Genomic DNA, 21749 nt, shown 5'->3' with positions numbered 1-21749 from the left:
CACCTGTTTCCCAGTCTTTGTGTGTGCTGTTCCTTGTGCCTACAACAACTTGAGGTCACCTGGCTGACCCTAACTTGTCCATTAGGCCTTTTGGGAAATCCTCTCCCAAACCAAAAAATTAGATGAGTCGCACAACACATGGTATGTATCCCTACTGAAACGTGTACTGTACTCTCTCCTGTTAGACTGTACCTGAGGTTTCTTTGTTCACTGTTCTGTTTGTGCTCCCAGCATAAGACTTGCTTTATTGCAGGGCTAAATAAATGAAGTAGTCAAAGAACTACTCCCCTTTTGTAATTATGACAAGACATACATTTTGACAACAGGGGGAAAAGAAGGCTTTACTGGCCCCAGGATAAGACTTCTATTTCTTTCTTATAGAATTCCCAGTGGAATACATAAAGCCCCAGGGCCAAAACTCCTCCTACTCAGAGTTCTAGGTAGAATGCTCTGAACACCAAAGCATCCCATGGGGACATGAAACGGTATCATTCTTGTATCTTTATATCTAGACATGTCTGCTTGAGAGTTTTTGGAGAGTATAGAATTGGAGTAATTTTCTTTTTAATATGTTAGTTGTACTTTTTATACATTCCAATGCAATGAACATTAATTTCTAACCTTCTAGGTAAAAATGCATTACTGAACAAGCATTTAACAGAGTAGTTAGAAAGAAACTATTTAGATTCTACTCTTAAGAAGCCTGTAAGTTCTGACAATATGCAGTTTGATATTTCCATAATAGAAAACTAAAGGAAAAGAGTAAAAGAAGAGATACTTTGCCTGTCAAAATTCACTTTTGACATACATCAAATAAGAGTTTTTCAAATTTAGGCAACCCTGGGTGGCTCAGCGATTTAGCACCGCCTTCGGCCCAGGGCCTAATCCTGGAGTCCCGGGATTAAATCCCACATTGGGCTTCCTGCCTGGAGCCTGCTTCTCCCTCTGCCTGTGTCTCTGTCTCTCTCTCACTGTGTGTGTCTCTCATGAATAAAATAAAAAATAAAAAAAATTTAAAATTTAAGTTTCAAATTTAGTTTGTAATGAGCCAAAAAAAAAATTTTCCTCTAGGATAGGTTAATGTCAATACATGTGAAAAAACCATTAAAGTTAAGTGAAATAAAAAATATAATTTTCCACCATATTTTAAGCAACCAAGAGTACGTTAAAATGTCTGCATTATTATACTTAAATTCTGGTCATTCTCTGAAAATGATGCATATATGGTAAGATTAAATTCTTAGTTTCAATTCCTTTTGGTAAAGTTCATAATCTTCTTATAAAGTCATCACCAAAATAAATTAAATAAATAAATAAATATAAAGTCATCACCAGATTATAATTAAATACTTGGTTAAATTACATACATCTGACTCCTTTATCTTTGATTATTTAACTCAGGTCAGGAGTGAGAAGGTGGATCCTGTCATGGACCATTTACTTTCGTTCTATCACACAGCCATAACTAGCCAACCAGTCATCTCAATAGACATTTTTCCAAAGAAGACAAAGATGGCCAATAGACACATGAAAAGATGCTCAGCAACACTCATCATCAGGGAAACACAAATTAAAACCACAATGGGATATCACCTCAAACCTGTCAGAATGGCTAAAATCAACACTACAAGAAACAACAGGTATTGGCGAAGATGCAGAGAAAGGGGAACCTTCTTGCATTGTTGGTGGGAATGCAAACTGGTACAGCCACTCTGGAAATGTGTGGAGATTTCTTAGAAAGTTAAAACCAGAACTACTCTTTAATCCAGCAATCACACTACTAGGTATTTACCCAAAGAATACAAAAATACTTACTCAAAGGGATATATACACCCCGATGTTTACAGCAGCCTTATCTACAAGAGCCAAATTATGGAAACAGCCCAAGCGCCCATCAATTGATGAATGGATAAAAAGGATGTGGTATATACATACAATGGAGTATTACTTAGCCATAAAAATGAGTGAAATCCTGCCATTTACAAAAAGAATGGAGCCGGGGAGTATTATGCTAAGTGAAATAAGTCAGCCAGAGACAGACCAATGATATAATTTCACTCATATGTGGACTTACAAAACAAACAAGAAAAGGGGAAAAAGAGAGAGAGAGAGAGAGAGAGGCAAACCAAGAAACTCTTAACTACAGTGGAACAAACTGATGGTTATCAGAGGGGAAGTAGGTGGGGGATGGATTAAATAGGTGATAGGGATTAAGGAGGGCACTTGTTTTGATGAGCACTGGGTGACGTATCTAAGTGCTGAATCGCTATATTGTAGATATGAAAGTAATACTACATTGTATATTGACTGGAATTTATATAAAAACTATTTTAAAAGATTTTCTAAAATAATTAATCTTCTGATAAAGAGGAAGAACTATCATTTATAAAAATAAGACTCTAAGTTGAGTAGGTTTCAGAAGGCCCTTAAATCTCAATGAGTAGAAATCTTGTACTGCCACTATGGAAAACAGTATGGAGGTTCCTCAGAAAACTAAAAATAGAGCTACCATATGATCCAGAAATCTCACTTCTGGAGATATACCAAGGGAAACAAAATCATTATCTCAAAAGAGATACCTACATTCTTGTGTTCACTGCAGCATTATTGGCAGTAGCCAAGGTGGAAAACCTAAGTGTCCATCAGGGATGAATGGATAAAGAAAATTTGGATAATATATATAAAATGGACCATTATTCAGGGGCACCAGCGTGGCTCAGTTGGCTAAGCATCTACTTTCACTCAGGCCCTAATCCCAGGGTCCTAGAATTGAGCCCCACATCGGGCTCCCTGCTCAGTGGGGAATCTGCTTCTCCCTCTGCCATACCCCCTGCTTGTGTTTTCCCGCATGCTTTCTCTCAAAAATACATAAATAAAATCTAAAAAAAAAAAAAAAGGAACTATTATTCAGCTATTTGAAAACTATTTGCAACAACATGAATGAACATGGAGGGATTGCACTAAGTGAAATAAGTCAGACTAAGAAAGAAAAAACTGCATGGTATCACTTATACGTGGAATCTATTAAAAATAAAGTCAAACTCTTAAAAACAAAGAGAAGAATGGTGGTTGCCAGGGGCTATGGAGTGGGGGAAATGGAGACAGACTGGCAAAAGAGTACAAACTTTCAGTTATAAGATGAATAAAGTCTCAGGATCTAATATATAACATGGACCACAGCTGATAATACTGTACTGTGTAACTGAAATTTTCTAAAGAGTAGAACTTCAGTGTTCTCATCCCTCAAAAAGTATTTTGTGATGGATGTGTTAACTCAATTGTAAGGATCTTTTCAGAATGTATACATGAAACACCGTATCACATTGTACATTTAAAAAAATTTTAATTTTTGTCAATTATACCTGAAAATATAAGCTAGGGAAAAAAAAATCTTACCTACTAGTACTTCAAAAGATAGTACTAACTCGTAATATTCACGGCAAATTAGAGGTCTGATAAAGATAATTCCTCCTTTTACACAAGCAAATAAAGACAATTCCTGCTTTTACACAAGCAAATACATGGAATAGATCATTATGCTTCGGCTGATCTAAACCTGACCCATTTAAAGATATTTCTGGAGATGAAATATATTAACAACAAAAGAGCACATTGATTTTTTTTTTTTAAAGCTCAGATTTTAGCAGACTACATCTACCTAATGCAATTCTATATCTTAAAATAGTAATTGCCTACCAAAACATATAAGCAACCTAGAATTGTCAAAATTCAAGCATTAACAGCAAGACTGCATTGTCTGAATCTTAAAAAAATGTGATCAGGAGGATTTCATTAACCAGATACTCCTAGCCTAGCTGATTTCAGTATCACCACAAACCATACACAATCATAATTTGTTAATTATTATACTGGTATGGTTTTGCAACTATAAAATCACATAAAAAATTATTTTAGAAGTGCCTGACTGGCTCAGTTGGTTAAGCGTCTGCCTTTGGCTCAGGTCATGATCACGGGGTCCTGGGATCAAGCCCTGCATCGGGCTCTCTGCTCGGCGGGGACTGTGCTTCTCCCTCTCCCTCTGCCTGCCTCTCTGCCTACTTATGCACTTTCTGTCAAATAAATAAAATCTTAAAAAAAATTATTTTAGATCAACTCCATTGTTTTGGGTACTTCTGGTGTTTAGATTCCCAGCTGAATAATTTCCTTTTTTTTTTTTAAGATTTATTTTTTATTTTATGATAGACAAAGAGAGAGAGAGAGAGAGAGAGAGAGAGACAGACAGACAGACAGGCAGAGGGAGAAGCAGGCTCCGTGCCAGGAGCCCGACGCGGGACTTGATCCTGGGACTCCAGAACCGCACCTGGGCCAAAGGCAGGCGCGAAACTGCTGAGCCACCCAGGGATCCCCTGAATAATTTCTTATAGTGATGTAATACTGATTAACAAAATGGCTTTACTGTCACGTAACTTCTGATCTCTCTTAACAGATGCTTTCAGGGAGCAAACTATACCACTTCACACAGGCTCCAACAGAAGAGTCTGTAACAAGTAACATACTATACAATCCCATTAGGGTTTCCGGTTTTAAGGTCAAGTCCAGTTTCCTCCCTTCCTTATTATACAAACAGAACTACTCAGAAATTCACAGGCAAAAACAAAGGAAAGGCATTCTGGCTATTTAAGTCTAACTCTGACTATGTAACATAATAGTCAAGTCTTGGGGTGCCTGGGTGGCTGTTAAGTGGTGGACTCGATTTCAGCTCAGGCCATAATCCAGGGGTCCTGGGATCAAGCTCCACGTTGTCTGTGTGTTGTCAGCCTCCATGCTCATGGAGGAGTCTGCATGAGGAATCTCTCCCTCTCCCTCTGACCTTCTCTGTGCTCGTGTGCACACGAAAGTGGGCACACACTCTTAAATAAATAAATAAATAAATCTTAAAAACCCGTAATAGTTATATTTTTAGGACTATAATCCTTAAACTTTGAGATTTAAATTAAGCTAATTTAACTTGTTTTATTTTGTTTTGAAAAGATTAGTGTCCCAAATACCTGTTTTGCAGCTTTCTTAGCCTCGTGTTTCCTTTGATTTTTAAGGGCTGTTTTTGATAATGGCTTATCATTTACTGCTTGTGGCTTCATATTCTGAGGTGGTTCCTCCTCATGCTGTGGAAAATATAAAATAAACAATTGTGAAATGGAATCCATGTTTTAAAAAACATTTATCATAAACTATATAATTTTGTTAACATGGGATAAGCTTATTTTATTAAATTTATTTTAAGATCACTGGCAAAGAATATTTCAAAACTCTTATCAGTAGTAGGTATACTCCAATTGTCAGGATGGATTTAATGAGGATCTTCCTATTCTTTCAGTTATACAAGTGCTAGAAAAATACAGTATAGTTTTGTTAAAATAATGGAACTTTTCTTAGTACTACTACTGACACATGCTTCTTATGAAATTAGATCCTAACAACAGCTTCTTCCGGGGTCTGTTTGGATCTGACTACGGCCAACAGAAACCCAGCTGCCTCATTTGCACAAAGAATTACTTGCTAGGTCTTCTACATGCAAAACCAGAGATTAGAAGGTTAAAAATAAAAGCAAATTGAAAAACTAAGACCAGAAGAAAAAAAACCAAATAGGAAGTGGTAACTGCATATTTATAAATCCAGGATTAACATAATGAAGAGGTCCACAAAAAACTAAATGACTGGTCAGACTAAAATAATAAAAACAGATAATCATTTCCATCATGAGATATTTATACAGCCATCCATCAACTATATTCCACAACAGAAAGGGTGGATTAAGGATAGGATCAAGGAGGAACTAGTATAAAACATACTATGGTTGATAACAGCGTATTGTATAATTGAAATTTGCCAAGAATGCAAATATTCTCACCACACACACACACACACACACACAAAAGAGGCAACAGATTTGTTAACTAGATGGGTGGAATCCTCTCACAATGTACACATATATCAAATCACCATGACGTACCCTTTAAATATCTTACAATTTTACTTGTAAGTTATAGTTCAAGAAAAGAATATACATACACAGGTTTAGGTCATCTCAACAGTTGCTTGAGGCAACACAGAGCATGCATGATAGCACTACGGCTTGTCAGGTTCTCATCTACTTATTGATTTCCCTCCCAACTGCTGTTATCTCAGTGTTAGCGGTCTCTTAGACTCTATCACACTAAGCACATCAGAAGAATCAGATCTCCATGAAGTTTCTTAAGTACTAGATCTCAGATCCAGGTGATACTTACAAATGCTACAAGGAAATGGGCAGGGGCTCAAACACTGAAGATACAGAAGAAGCAGGAAAACATACTGTGACTTTATTTTAGCTGCATGAACTATTTCAGGTCACTGAAATTCTGTGCACGTACATGCTCTACCTGAACTAACTGAATATGTGAAAACCTATATTTGTGGAACAGACAAATCTGACGGCAAGTCTCTTGCACTTGTTATTCACACTGCATACAGCGTTAAAGACATAGCAATATTGGCTGAACATCTGTTTTATACATCAAAATTCTTTCAATAGCGGGCTCTGCTATAGTACCTTGCTTTGGGTAAAAAGTTTCTAGTCATAAGAACTTCAAAAACATGACAAAGCAATGAAAAATGATGTAAGAAAGGATGAGTTACAAGGCTCTTCTATACTACAAACACAATGCAGTCACTAGCAGACTCATTTTAGACAAACACAAGAAATCCACACAGCTATTGTGGATCATAAGCAGAATTTTCTGCCTTTAGTACTGCGCCCACCGTATATAATATTATCCCTGGTAATAAAACTTGTTTTTTCATTTATGTCAATTATTATGGGACTGTTTTGATGAATACATTATATAAGGGAAAATATTTTTTTGGAAAGCCAAGAAATAGTTAAGTATAATTCATATGTGGATTTGTATTTATAAAAAAAGTAAAATTTTTTTCTTGAAAGAGAATCCCACCTTTTTTTCCCTTGTGCTACATAACCCTCCTCCTTTGTGAAGTTCTTTCCTAGAATGTCTTTGTTTCCAGTAATTTCTCGACAGTATTTTTTTGCCATTTAGCTCATCTCTGGAATTTGATACAAACAAAAATTTCTCATTATTGGCCATGTGGTTCCTTCAACTAAAATGATTTGATAGGATCACATAATCACTATGTCACATACAAAAAAGAAAATTAAGTGGAAATCTTAAATGTTAAAAAACAATGTTGGTTTTAAGACCTTCTTACCAAGTTTTAGCATTATTTTCAAAGTAGATCTTTCTCTTCCTTTCCCTATCAAAATAAGCTTTATGGATCAGAGAATAAAAATATATATTAATTCAGAATTTACTCCTGTTGAGATACCTTACAGATATTTAGAAAGCAGGATATGTTGAGGTTACTTCTGTTTTTATCTTAGATAAGGAAAAATTTAATTTAGAGATAAAACAAATCCAAAGACTACTATATCTTTTAAATCTAAATGCAAGTATTATAAATGGGGTTTGTTCATACGTTTTTATATGTTTTTAGGAAATAATACAACAAAAATGTTTAAACAGAACATTTCAGTAAAGTCAAGAAGTTATAGACCACTGCTACATTTTGCGGAGGAGGAAGCATTATTCTTCTGTTTTTGTGTCTGAAAGAGTGAGGAGTGGGACAAAGGAGGCATAGGAACGTTTATCCTTTGAAAAAGTACCAACTTCCCTGAGTGCCTGATATTTAAGTGACTATATATTCCTGCTTACTTGGTCCCAGTTCACACCTATTATATGGTCACCTTTATAATACCAACAATATTGTTCATTTTTATAGAGCTACTTTATTCCTTAACATCATCCCAGAGACTCAGGTCATTAACAGATGCTTCCCCTGAGCTCTGAAATGTCAACATTTTAAAGCAGATCAGAATCTGACTGATGCTCTGATCATGACTTTACAATACAGATGGGAACTGACAGCCTAAGGAAAACAAGTATGTTTTGTTTGAACAATAGTGTTTTAAAAAATCAAGAAATTTTACGTAACCATCCAGACTTGTTTTGTCTTGGCAACCTGGGCCTAAATCTCCTATGGAAACCATCGGCTACTACTGTGCAGTTGTTATCGCCTTTCCAGAGGGCATGGTCTCTCCCTTTCACCATTCTCTGCCAGTCACCAAAGCCTTACATTACCAGCCTATTCTGACAGGCACTTGAATTTGAGCCCACAATCTCCATAAAGCCAGTATATCATACTCCATTCTTTCCCCCACAAATGTAAAATGTGAACTGCTTTAAATTGACTACTTTGTCAACTTAACTATGTTAGCTGTTCACTAACTTCAGCAGTAGGTCCTCCATGATTTCTACTCTAGAGTTTATATTCTAATCAGGTGCTAAGTAATGCAAGAATACGCATGAGAAAAAGGTCTCGAGAACTCCGCACCCTGAAAAACCTTGTTTCACCAAAGTAGTAAAACTTTACTTACCAGTTTGGAATTGGTGATTGGCTTATTTCTTAAAGCTGGGGGTCTATAAGCTGTTGCAACTTTAGGTTCTTCACTGGGTACGTCACTTGGAACTGCTTGGTAAGTTATTGTTTTTACTGGAAATATTCCATCTAAAAATGGCTGCCAAGAAACCTGCCATAACTCTGCATTTGACGGCATGTCATACTTGTGCAAGACAGAGCCAGTATAATGCCAAATCTTGTACCCATTATTAACTCGTAACCTGGGAGCACATGTAGCTGTTAAAATATGCTCCCCATCAGGGCACCAAGCAAAATAGGTAGAATCAGAGGCCACTGGTTTAGAAATAAGTTTGTAGTTTTTAACATCCCACACTTCCATTTGTCCCCTCAGATTTCCAAATCCAGCTAGTACTAATATATGTCCATGTGGGCTATAGTAGGCTGCATTACGAGGACCAGTTCCAAAGTCAAACACAGGATCACACTTTAAGTTGAAAATCGTTGCTTTTGCAGGCATAAAACCATATACAGCACAAAACTCAGTAGAACTAGAATTCCAAACGACATCATAAATGGGGCCATTTTTTGCTAGAAAAAGAATATAAAACCCAAATTAGCAATAAATCATTACATAAATACAGTATTTATTAGCCAAGTTACAACTGAATACTCATAAACATATCAAGCAGTAAAAAAAATCCAAAATTTCAAGATATGTCACAATTAAAATATTTCTATATGATATACTATGGAGATTAATGCTTTATCTTAATTCCTTTAAAATATTTTGACAATGTAGGTTGATAGAAACATAGATTATTAGTACCATTAATACACTAGTTTTCATTAGAAAGGGTAATGTAGGCAAGTACTAATAAAAATACAAATTATAGAAAATGATATGCCACAAAATAAGTCCATCTTCACAAAGGCAGCCCTCTATTGTATTCCTTGTATATGCTTTCAGAATTTTTTTGTTGAAATTAAGCATCTCTCTTAAACAAAAGATACACACACACACACTCATACAAAGTTCTTTATAGTTTCATTTAGTGTACTCCATTTTGGAGATTTTTCCATATAAGCACATTAAAATCTGCCTCATTCTTTCCCAGAGGTATCATATTCCTGTATATTCTCAACTGTGAGTGTACACAAACACATCTGTAGGAGTGAACCTGGCAGCTCAAAGGCACCTACATTTATTTGATAATGCTAAAATGTCCCACAGAGAAGCTGTACCATTTTATATAATCAAAAGTTTTAAGATTATTCTTTTCTTTTAAGCAACCTCTACCCCCAACATGAGGTTTGAACTCAAACCCCAAGATCAAGAGTCACATGCTACACGACTGAGACACCCGTTGCTCCATCAGTAGTTCTTACGAGTTCATATTTTCCCTTCACTCTCCCTTTACACTGTGTAGTTTCATACTTTTATCTTTGCCAAGCTACGAAGAGAAAAATTGTTATCCGGTCTTCCTATCTTTTTTTATTATAAACTAAGCACTACTTAGTATATTTATATCATTTCTGTGGTCTATTTTTTACTGTCTCATCCCTATTTTTCTCTCCAGGTATTGGTCTTTTATTGACTTACTTGATAAAGTAACAAAATTCACCTTTCTCATATTCATCCCTTGTCTAAAAAAATTTTTCCCCAATTTTTTTATTGCTTTAATTTATGGACTTTTCTTCCCCTGACACAGAAATCTATATCTTATGTATTCACTTTTATCATTTTGCCTTGTTAGAAAATCTTTTTTCACTTTTAAGATTAGAAAAAAAAGGTTGGGGCGCCTGTGTAGTCGAGTCAGTTAAATGTCTGACTTCAGCTTAGGTCATGATCTCTGGGTCCTGAGACTGAGCCCTGCATCAGGCTCCCAGGCTCCCATCTCAGCTGGGGATCTACTTCTCCCTCTCCCTCTGTCCCTCTCCTTGCTTGTGCTCTCTCTCTCTCTTCTCTCTCTCTAATAAATTAAAAAAAAAAAAAGAAAGAAAGAAAGAAAGAAAGAAAGAAAGAAAGAAAGAAAGAAAGAAAGAAAGAAAGAAAGAAAAATCAACTTTAAAACCAATTTATCTAGTTCAAAAGAAAACCTACTGGCATTTTAATTTTTAGGTTAATCTGGAGAGAAATGACATCTTTATAAAGGACACATTTTATCCCTTAGAAATTTTAAAGTTTTCTTCCCATTAGTCCTATATACTTCCTGCCTTTTGTTGTTCTGTATGGGATCTTTTCTTCTGTTATGTATTTTAAGTGGCTGTTTATACTGTGACTGCATGTATATGCAGATATGATTGTTTACTCCTTTCAAAACTATATGTTTATTCTTTTGATCAGTTACACTGACTAGGTCTTTCAGAATGTTAAATTACGAAAGAAAGAGGACTTTCTGACTTCCTTTCTGACTTCAGAGGGAATATATAGTCCTTTGTAAGGAAGTTTATCTTACTTTTACAGGTTCAATTCAAAATGAAAAATCAAGGAGTTACCAGAATTTTACAATTGTATTATTCTACAGTAATTTAGTCATCAAAACAAAAGATGAAATGGTAAGTAACATCTGTCAGTTTTGAAGACAGTGCCAAACCAACTTACTGTCATGATAAGTAAGTTCACAAAGAGCTATTATAATGAAATTACCTTACCCAGCAAGTTCCCCACTAAAGTGCTGGCATTAACTAAATTAACTGGATTTTGTCAAAATAATCGATGTCTGGGGATATTTTAAGTTTATTAATTAAGAGAAATTTTACCTTCAAGGTTATGAAAATATATGAGTTTTATCACATGATCAAGAATTTGGATGAGATCACACTTACAGTATTGTGTTCTTTCCATTGTTTTATTACAGGAAGACCCCTGGAATACTCACGCAATTGCACAACAGCACTTTCTCCATTCGCTGCAATGTAGTGCAAAGTTTGTTCCCCATAGTAGGATGCTCCCGTCTTGTCAACGTCTGTACTAGCTATTACTAACACAGCAGTAGCTAGAACAGCAAAAACTTTAGTTAGATTTAAAACACAAATTAACCTAATGCTGATAAGAAAAATATTAAAAATATAACAGCACATTTTGATTAACTAAGCATGGTATTCTTTTTTTCTAGACATACAGGAATAAAAGTCTCAAGACCTAAAAAATGAGATAAAGTATATTTGTCATACCTTTCTTATTCCATAGCATTGTAACCTTATCAGCTTTAAAGAAACTTTTATTAGCTAAAGCTGCATGAGGTCCATCGAAATTGGGGTACTGATACAATCTAACAAATGAGGGTGCACCCTTACTTCCTGGAACATAGACAGCCACCTGAAATACACACATATAAATCACTATTTAATTTTTTGAGGCATATAAACTATGATGGACATGTTTTTATAGTCACTAAGAACTAGGAAAAGGTTTAATCTAGTAATACTCCACATGAACAAAAACACAGAAATCACCTTGTATGGTTGGGGTCCAGGTGATAACACAAAATCATTAATTTTTTGCAAATGTAGTTTATTTGCGATTGTGTCTAAAAAAAAAAAAAGCAAATAGTGTTAGATGGAAGAGAGAAGCTAACAGAAACACAATCAATTCTGAATGCATTATAAAAGATTAATGTAATTACTGATACTGCTCCCTGTAGTCTCATTGTAGGTAAGACAGCATATTGGAGAAAATGTGGAGTGAGGACAACACAGACCTATGCTTGAATTTCCTACCCAGTCCCTTACTAGCTGGGCAACCTTGAGTAAGTAATGGGACTGCATATCTAACTCCCATTGATTGATTTGAAGAGAACAGTGCCCTTTTTATATAAATGGTATCACTAGATAACAAGTAGTAGATAGGGGAATTTCTCTTGATAGAAGAAATATACCTCGTAAGTGATGGGGAAGCAGGGAGACTTGGAAAATCACCAACTTGTATCTACTCATGAAATGATGGATCTACGCATTGAACATTAATGTCAGCTAATCCAACAAAATTAGACAATAAGATGTTATATTCTTGTTAAATGAAAGGAACACCACTTATGAGGTAGACTTGCCCTCATTTCCCCAAAAAAGAATCTGAAGCTGACCAGTTCTAGATTCAAGGAGCTATTTAGGGGACAGATGAACATGTTAAACTATAAGGTAGGATACAATAGCAAGATTCAACTATATGAAAATATATGGCAAGCAACTTTGTTTCTTTAATAATAAATTTAAGGCCTCAAGGTGGGGGTCAGAAGAGATGGAGAGGGAACCTATAGCTTAAAAAAACCTTAAGATATATCAATTTGCAATGTAAGGAACCTTATTGGGAGCCTAAGTTTAAAAAAAAAATTACAACATTTACAATAATTAGAATTTGAACAATGACCAGATATTTTATATAATCTGTCATAATGGTATTGTGGCTAAGTCTTAAAAAATTAAAAAGCCTTAATCTTCAAAGATACATATGGAGATATTTTAGGAAAAATGATCTGCTTTAGCAGAGTAAGAGAGATGTTAGGTAAAGAGATGTATGGATGAGGTAGCATGGGCAATGGGTTGAAGGTTATTGGGACTAGGTGTCTACTTTTGTTTCAAATTCTACAATAAACATTAAAAAATTGGGTTCCCTGGGTGGCGCAGTGGTTTGGCGCCTGCCTTTGGCCCAGGGCGCGATCCTGGAGACCCGGGATCGAGTCCCGCGTCGGGCTTCCGGTGCATGGAGCCTGCTTCTCCCTCTGCCCGTGTCTCTGACTCTCTCTCTCTCTCTGTGACTATCATAAACAAACAAACAAAAAAAAATTTAAAAAAACATTAAGAAATTTTGTATCAGAATTTCAATAGCAACTAAACTCAGAAAGAAGTATGCAAATGTCCTTTTGGCTTAGGTCATGATCCTGGGATTGAGTCCCACATCAGACGTCCTGCTTCTCCCTCTGCCCGTGTCTCTGCCTCTCTCTCTGTGTCTCTCATGAATAAATAAGTAAAATCTTTAAAAAAAAAGTTTAAAAAAATAAAAGAAAATCTATATTATAATTTCTTTAGTTAACACAAATTATTCAAATGAATTAATAAAACAGCAATTATTAAAATAGTATTTAGGGGAACCCTATGATGCCATAAAAGGCAGTAAAGCTATATGCATTTATAGAAAATAATAAATTTATTTCATATATCTTTCCATACTAAAATTGTTGTTTTCAAAGAAGTGAACTTCGTTGTTAACATTTCGGGCACAGATAGTTTCATCTTCTGACCAAGATGGACACCTATGTTAAAAAGAAAGAATACAAAAAAAAATTAGACAGGTATAATGTGTCACATGTTAAAGTTTGTGATATTGCTTACTATTTAAAGAAAAATACTTATAACTGTGATGTCAAGTCAGATCCTAATAGTTTTAGTTAGCATTTGTACTAGAAAGATATCGTTCTTTTGCATTCAAATACTAAACAAAAGAAACATCAAGTTTTTACTCTATTATATGCCCACATACAAAATTCCTAGGGATGTAGATTTTGGTCTGACAAGTTATTTTCTATACGAATATCTGAGGAAAAATGTTATACTATGAAGATATTTAAAGTATTTTGTAAATAATTAGTATTTTAAAGCATTTATTTACCAATTTTGCATTTTTTTCTGGATGAAAGACTTCAAACATGTACCAGTTTTCACATCATAAAGTTGTAGGTTGGGTATCCCAGCTGTGCCATCTTTAGAAGCTAAAATAAAAACAAAATTTTTTTCCACAGTAATTGTCTTCTAACACTAGTGAAAAGAATTCACTTTTAGAATAACTTTGAACAAGATTATTTAAAGTAAAAGAGTTGCTTTAAATCAACTTTCCTTTTTAGCTCTAATTATGGATTTAATTATCTATTACTAAAGCTACAATATGAGAGCTGTTTGAGAAAATTGCAGCATTTCTGAAATGAGTTAATTACTTTAGTTTTTAAGTATACTTAAGAGACTTGTTTATTAAGCTTGACATGGTTTGCAGTTAAATGGATTAAATTCTCTTATTATGAAATCTTGAGTCTGTAAGTCACATACAAAAACACACAAAGTTACATAAACTACTCATGATTCTCAATTTCCCTTTTATTTACTTGGAAATAAGTCTATGCCTCTTGAAAAAACAAACCTAGAGAGGGCTTATAACCCGACCATGGACTATTACATTTAACTCAACAATACCCACATTATTAAAACATGTTTAAAAAGCCCCTATACACATGTTTTATTATTCATCTATTTGAAGCAAAGCCACATAAAATGTGCATATAACATACTGTTCTATCTTTAAATGTGTTAAAAAATGGCATGCCATTTCCTACTCTGTCATACTATACACATTTCTTACATGTTGTGTCTCTTGTACTTCTTTGATTTACAATGATTATTTAAAATGTTTTTCATTTAAAGGTCATCATTATTCTTAATTTTTGAGATCTTCATCCAGTGGTTATTCACTTCCTAAAACTTTCCTAGAGCTTTTACTTTTTCTCTATCTCATGCTGGATCTTTTCACTAACTTACTATACCTTGAAATTACTTAAAGTACGTTATATATTAGGGCAATACAAGATTCATTATTGAGTAAAGATATTCACAAATACTATTTACTATCTAAAGATTAATTACTTTCTTAAAGATTATAAACCTTCTCTTTTCTTCCCACTGAATTGAATGGATTCCTGTCAATATTTTTACAACTGGAAAATACTTACTAGTGTAAGGCTGCCACGTTGCCAGGACAGTGTTTTTTGGCGAGAATTCAAGGCAAACTGCCTTTGGGAGGTCAAAGGAGTGCAGTAGTTTCTTGTTAGTGACATTGATAACATTTATTCTGGTTTCAAAAAGAAATTACTTCAGCAATGAAATACTGTTTTGAAATACCCAGTACTATCCAAAACATTTATACCTCTTTTCAAATATAGATTGCTATAAAGTGGTCATTTTCATAAAAATCAATTTTCATTAGCTCTAGAAAATAGCCAATAAACACCTTAACAAAACAAAAACCAAGTGTACATTTTACCAAAATATCCCTATAAAAGTTTGATAATGGGAAGTACAAAATCAGCAGAAGAATGTAATAGATGATTACACTTTCAGTTGAAAAGAAAACAGGCCTTTAAGTGGACACAGAGCTAACCTACAGACAAGGTGACGTGTACCAAACCAAGGGAAAATAGAGGTGCTAAATCAAAAATATATTTTTTAATTTGACTAATGAAAGTAGTAGCAGCTCTGAAATCAACAAGGAGACTTTTGATATCTACTAAAATCTTAGAAGCAATCTCCAAAAGATAAGACTAAAACTAAGAATTATTATGATACAATAATGATAACAATTGTAACAACTGTATAATAAAAGCAGTTCCATTTTTTGGAATGCTTTCTATAAACCATGTTCTGGTCTAACTACTTTACCCACATTTTCTCATTTAATCTTCACAAGAAACTTATAAGATAGGTATTATCATCTCATTTTACAAATGGTAGAAGTGAGGCTTAGAAAAATTAAATGATTTGATGATGGGTCCAAGACACTACTGATAAATGCTAGAGCCAAGTTTTAAAACCAGTCTGACCTGACTCTTATGTACTCTTTGGGGGAAAAAAAAAAGATACTTCATCTTACTTTAGAAATTGCTTAAAGTTACTTTGTTCTACTCAAGTTTTTGACAGTTTTAGGATAAGCAGAAATTGTTTAAGAATGATTATTACATATTGTTTAAACACAGGACCCTTTACAAGTTACTATAAATTACGTATTTTAGAATTACATGGAACTTTCTTCTTTTGTTATTATTGATAGCCTTTAACAGTTATTCTTAGTTTAACAAAGACTATTTACTAAAAAAATCTACAGATTTAAGGAAAAATCAGTTATAGTTTCTAATTAATTTGACCTCAGCAAAGACCACAACACATCTGTTTCTTTTGCCCCCAGGAACATTATATGTTGTTGTGGCCATAGCACTTTAAGGAAATAAATGCTAGAACCAGGAATAGAAAATATTCATTAAAAAAGACAGACACAACAAATGGGCACCTATTAAAAGAGTTCAGAGTTGAATCCAATAGAAAGCCAAGTGGGGATATGAAATATATAAAATACATAATAATTGTGAAGATGAAAACAGACCTATTCAACAAACTCCAAGCTAGTAGAATAAGGGATACCTCAAAAAGATAAGATGATGAAAGGAAGTATGGTATGTCCCATACTCATAGTATACTCAAGTATAAATTAAAATATGGGTTTTAAAAAATGAAACTCAAACACTGACAATAGTTTATACTAAAAATAAGAAAATTTGAGAGCACATTCTTTGAGACTGAGATTAAGACTGTCAACACTAGATAAGACCCAGTATGATCATATTCTTTTTTTAAAAAGATTTTAGTCAAAAAAAAAAAATTTTAGTCATGAGAGAAAGAGAGAGAGCGAGTGAGTGGTGAGGAGGGGCAGAGGGAGAGGGACAAGCAGACTCTGCCAACCACACACCCGTATGCAGGGCTCAATCCCAGGACCTGAGCCAAAATCAAGAGCCAAATGCTCAACTGACTAAGCCACCTAGATACTCCTAATATGATTATATTCTTAATAATTTGAGTAGTAGTATACTGGTTGGATTCAATAAAATAATAAAGTGATTAACATTTCTAATTACAAACACTTTAGTTTCTAATTCTGCCAGTTACTCATAGTCCTAAAAAGTGTATCATCGGGGCACCTGGGTCGCACAGTCGGTTAAGCGTCTGCCTTCAGCTCAAGTCATGATCTCCAGGTCCTGGAATCAAGTCCCACATCAGGAGAGAGTCTGCTTCTCCCTCTTCCCCTCCCCTTGCTCCTATGCTCTGTGTTCACTCTCTCTCTCAAATAAATAAAAAAAAGCTTTTTTAAAAAAGTGAATCATCTAATTCATCACAATCTTCGTAGCATTAATTTTTAAAACACGTGTTTAATCTGACTTCAGAATCCATCACTACTGTGTAAAAATCATTTAAAACGTACTTTTCATACTAACGCATACATTTTTTCCCTTTAAAAAAAACTAAGATATTACATCTGCTTAAAAACAACAAAAATAACTTTAAACCAAGCAAAAAATATTTAGGCATTTTCCTGGTTCTTTGAACTGAAATGTAGTAACGATGGAAAAATTAAAAAGGAGTGATTTTCTTAGTGAAATCATGAGTATTTAATATTTTTTTGTGAAACCAATTTTGTAATCTGAATATTTAATGAAATATAGACTATACTAACCATACTTTTAAATGTTTTATAAAATACTTAAATGACATTTTTCTAAACAATAAAACTCACAAAAATAACTGTAGACAATTGTTACTAGTTTAATAGCAAAGATGTAAATACTAAGTCTAAGGTAAACAAGCAAAGAGAGTTATTCTCTAAGTGTTGGTGCAAAACTTAAGAAACCCTAACCAATAACGCAGAGCACTATTTAAAACATCTCAGGCTCTCCAGCATTAAACTAATTGCCCCTTTTAAAATGTTACCTTCTAATTCTAAGAAACTAGGTAAATCAAGTCATGGCACATAAGTAGAAGCTGCTAACTTTAGAGGTATTCTATGGAAGTTGCATTAGCTAACTATATCAAGACATTAAAAGATGGACTTTATTAATGACAACCAAACACATGTTATTCAAATGCCATTTATGTTTCATACTGATGATACACACATAAAATATGTTACATAAAGAAACACTAACTTTTCTCCGTTGCCCCAAGCAAACAAGGTGCCATCCTTACTAAAGGTATAGACTTTGCAATTTTTCCCAGATTCCCTGAAAATGATAAGAAAAAAAGTTTAATAAGCATTAATACTTTTCAAAAAAATGCGATTAAATATTTACAATCTTATTAATTTAATGATTATGAACTTACATAAATTTAAGAATTCCAAAATGCTTTAGTCTACCAAATGCCTTATCTCTTAAAATACAGTGCCAAAACTTTACAGAGCCACTGTAAAGTAAGGTGGAAATTGATGTTACATCAACAGATCAACCTTAAGAAGAAAATAGAGGCTTTTTGAATAACTAGTTTGCGTGAAAACTCAAAAATGTAAGTGAACATGGAAGTCACTAGCTGTCAACCCTAATCTTGAGAAGGCTGAAGGATTTCAATATGGAGGCTTTGCACCAGGTCACCAGCATAACAAAACAGGTATGGATAGAATATCCTCCAGTAATCATGAAGTGCCCCTAAACTTGAGGGACAAAGATCTTTCATCAATTTCTGATGTGTAGAGACAGGAAGTATAACAACAGTAAGAGGATCTTCACATTAAGTAAGTGTGGATGCAGGATGCTCTATAAAAGCAGACCTAGGAAATCAGACTTCTTACCAATATTCTATCCAAGGATCAAAACTCTAAGTACTGTATCTCTCAACTGGAGATGGTTACTCTACGTACATCTCCCAGTGATAAGGAACACACAAACAGAAACGTGCATGTGGGCACATGGAGGAAGTCCGTATGTCTAGTCACACAAAACCAGAACTTCATAGCTAATAAACATTTGAATTATTAAATAATAAACACTGAGAACTGACCAGTACACGCCCCTTAAACTGGACATTATCTTTATATTAACTCACCTGAGGATATTTGTGTTTCTTTAATCATGTACTAATGATAGATTGTAGCTACTGAAACATTATTTTTTATTACATTTTATCCTCTTCTACAAAAACAACTATGATCAAGAGGTCCTCTATCTTACACTTGTGCTAAAACTTATTTAATACCCAGTCCTTGGATATGGTTTTTAAAAGCTCCCCACGTCATTCTAGTGTGCAGCCAAATTTGAGAGCCACTTACCTAAAAGCCTAAAATCAAGTTGTTTTTTTTTCCAACCTGCACAGACTTTGAGTATCACGTAGTTCCCATTACTACCCACCAGGAGACATGTAATGTCTCCTCGTTCTACTCTTAGTGATGCTGAGACTGTGGTGGACTCATTTTGGGCCCGCTCAGACTCACCTTACCCTTCCTGCTTCCGGGAATCAGCTATTCAATGAAGAGACTCGACCACCTCATTTGCTAACATTGCTGCTTGTCTCAGACTCTAGTGGTGAGGCCCACATTTTAGCATGGCTTCCATTATGCCTAACTGCTGTGGCAGGAAGAGAAGTTCTGACACTTAAATTCAACCTGAATAGACCAAAAGAGGCTCTGGCTGCAAAAATACATTTCTTGTACTTCCTCTCCATGACTGATTGTTCTGAGGCACAGTGGTTCCATACAGCCTCTCCAGACACATTTTGGATGACTAATCATGAGTTCATATTGATATATGCACAGCTATCCTTTTATTCTGATGCTAAAAAATATTGGTTTCTAATGACGTTAATGTAATTATTTATTTGTTTTATCCTACAATGGATTTAAAATGACAATATTAATTTTCTGTTACCAACCATTCATAAAACCAATGAATGCATTTCAGAATTTTGTATGTCATCATATGGTTATACCACCAACTTAATACTTTTATTAGTTTTCGGTTTGCCTTTTGTTTCTTTTTTGAAAAAACATATCTGTATCTATCTAGTTATATGCATTTTATATTTCCTTCCTTTCTTAAACCTTTTTCATTTTCCGATTTCATAAAGACTATAGGCAGCGGTTTGGCTATCACATCTGCAAGTTTTTCTTCATCCTCCAAGATAAGATTCGTTGAAACTAAAGGCTTGAACTCAAATATACTACTGTCTACACTTTTAAACATGCTGAAGCTATTACTTTCAAATCTAAAGATCAATCATTTTTCTTGGTAAAGAATATGCATTCTTTCTATCTTCTGTTAATATTATAATAACGCCCCAAGAAAGCAGCCTGTTTGTTCTTTCTTCTTCAGAATATAACAAAAAAATAATTCAGGATGTACTGTATAGTTAGTTCTCTATAACATCAGTCAACAATATAAACCATACCTTGGAAACAAAGTGCTTTCTGTAAAATGTGGTGGTCCATTTACCATATACAGTCCTTCTGATCCTCGGACTAAAGAAACAAAATGAAAGAACCACCATTAGCTTAATACTCAGTAATCACAAACATTTTAAAAAACAAAAAGCTTTCAGGGGCGCCTGGGTGGCTCAGTTGGTTAAGCATTTGCCTTTGGCTCAGCTCATGATCCTGGAGTCCTGAGATGGATCCCTGCATTGGGATCCTGGCTCAGCGGAGAGCCTGCTTCTTTCTCACTCTCTCAAATAAATAAATAAATAAATAAATAAATAAATAAATAAATAAATAAATAAAATATTTAAAACAAAAAGCTTTCTGTCAGAATATCAATGAAATCATTAAACATTTCATAGAACAGAATATTAGCATTAAAAGGGTACATTTTTCAAAAAATAAGCAAATACTAAAGTATACACTTTTCTTGACCCTATCGCATGAAATCATGCAACTGCTGGAAAATCAATAGGTAATGCAATGGAATAAATGTTTATGTACCCCCACAAATTCTCACGTTGAAACCCTAATCCCAATGTGATGATATTTAGAACTGGGGCCTTTGTGAAGTAATTTGATCATGAGAGAAGAGACCTCATAAATGGGATTAGTGCCCTCCTAAGAAGAGCCACGGGCAGCTAGCTAGCTCTCTTTCTGCCATGCGAGGATACAACAAAAAGTTGGCAGTCTGCAATGGAAGAGAGGAAATACTAGAACACAGGGTGGCTGTGTGCTTTATACAAAAAAAAAAAAAAAAAAAAAAAACACATAAAAATACAGAATATATTCAAAGTTCCTAAAAAATGTAAGGCATTATTAAGATATTTACAATTTCTCAAACTAAGAGAACAAATGGGATGAGACACATTCATTTACTAAGTTTCCAATGACAGTAATATCCCAAAAAATTAAGTGGGAACAAAGTTCAAGATGAGGGAAAAACATGTACAGAATTATGTATTTTTAAACGGCTAAATTAGAAACTTATACAGCTCAAGCAAACTGATTCGTTCATTCAAAAAATGCTGAGTAAAAAGTAAAAACTACCTCCCAGACCCCATGTTGAGTACTAGAGATACAATAAGAGGAAAATCAGGCTTGTTCCTCACCTCATTAATTACATAATTAGTCAAATACATGGAATTCTGTAAGTGTGGTTAGTGGTACAAAGTAACGATCTATGGGGCTAATCCACTGAATAATAGGGAGTTTTGATCTAAAAATGGAAGGTTAGGGAAAGTGTTCTTGAGTACAGGATTTGTGTGCTGAGATCTGGAGGATGAACACTTCTCAGTTTTTTGGCTACGATCAAGTGTAGCATCAAAATTCT

At 34.4% G+C, this 21749-nt stretch overlaps 1 protein-coding gene across 1 annotated transcript in view; it reads right to left on the bottom strand.

Moving 5' to 3' along the window:
* EIF2A (eukaryotic translation initiation factor 2A) overlaps positions 1-21749 on the bottom strand; it is a 32702-nt gene that overhangs the window by 3045 nt on the left and 7908 nt on the right. The window contains exons 2-11 of the mRNA XM_055321331.1: positions 20392-20461; positions 18162-18236; positions 15144-15262; positions 14036-14135; positions 13597-13679; positions 11887-11960; positions 11605-11749; positions 11310-11426; positions 8447-9018; positions 5010-5123 (exon numbers count right to left, since the gene is read on the bottom strand). Of these exons, the coding sequence (XP_055177306.1) occupies positions 5010-5123; positions 8447-9018; positions 11310-11426; positions 11605-11749; positions 11887-11960; positions 13597-13679; positions 14036-14135; positions 15144-15262; positions 18162-18236; positions 20392-20461 (1469 nt within the window). The remainder of the gene's footprint in view (positions 1-5009; positions 5124-8446; positions 9019-11309; positions 11427-11604; positions 11750-11886; positions 11961-13596; positions 13680-14035; positions 14136-15143; positions 15263-18161; positions 18237-20391; positions 20462-21749) is intronic.

Source organism: Nyctereutes procyonoides, unplaced genomic scaffold (genome assembly GCF_905146905.1).
Source record: "Nyctereutes procyonoides isolate TBG_1078 unplaced genomic scaffold, NYPRO_anot_genome, whole genome shotgun sequence".
Taxonomy (NCBI): Eukaryota; Metazoa; Chordata; class Mammalia; order Carnivora; family Canidae; genus Nyctereutes; species Nyctereutes procyonoides.
The sequence above is the reverse complement of the archived record's forward strand: the minus strand, read 5'-3'. Positions and strand labels throughout refer to the sequence as shown.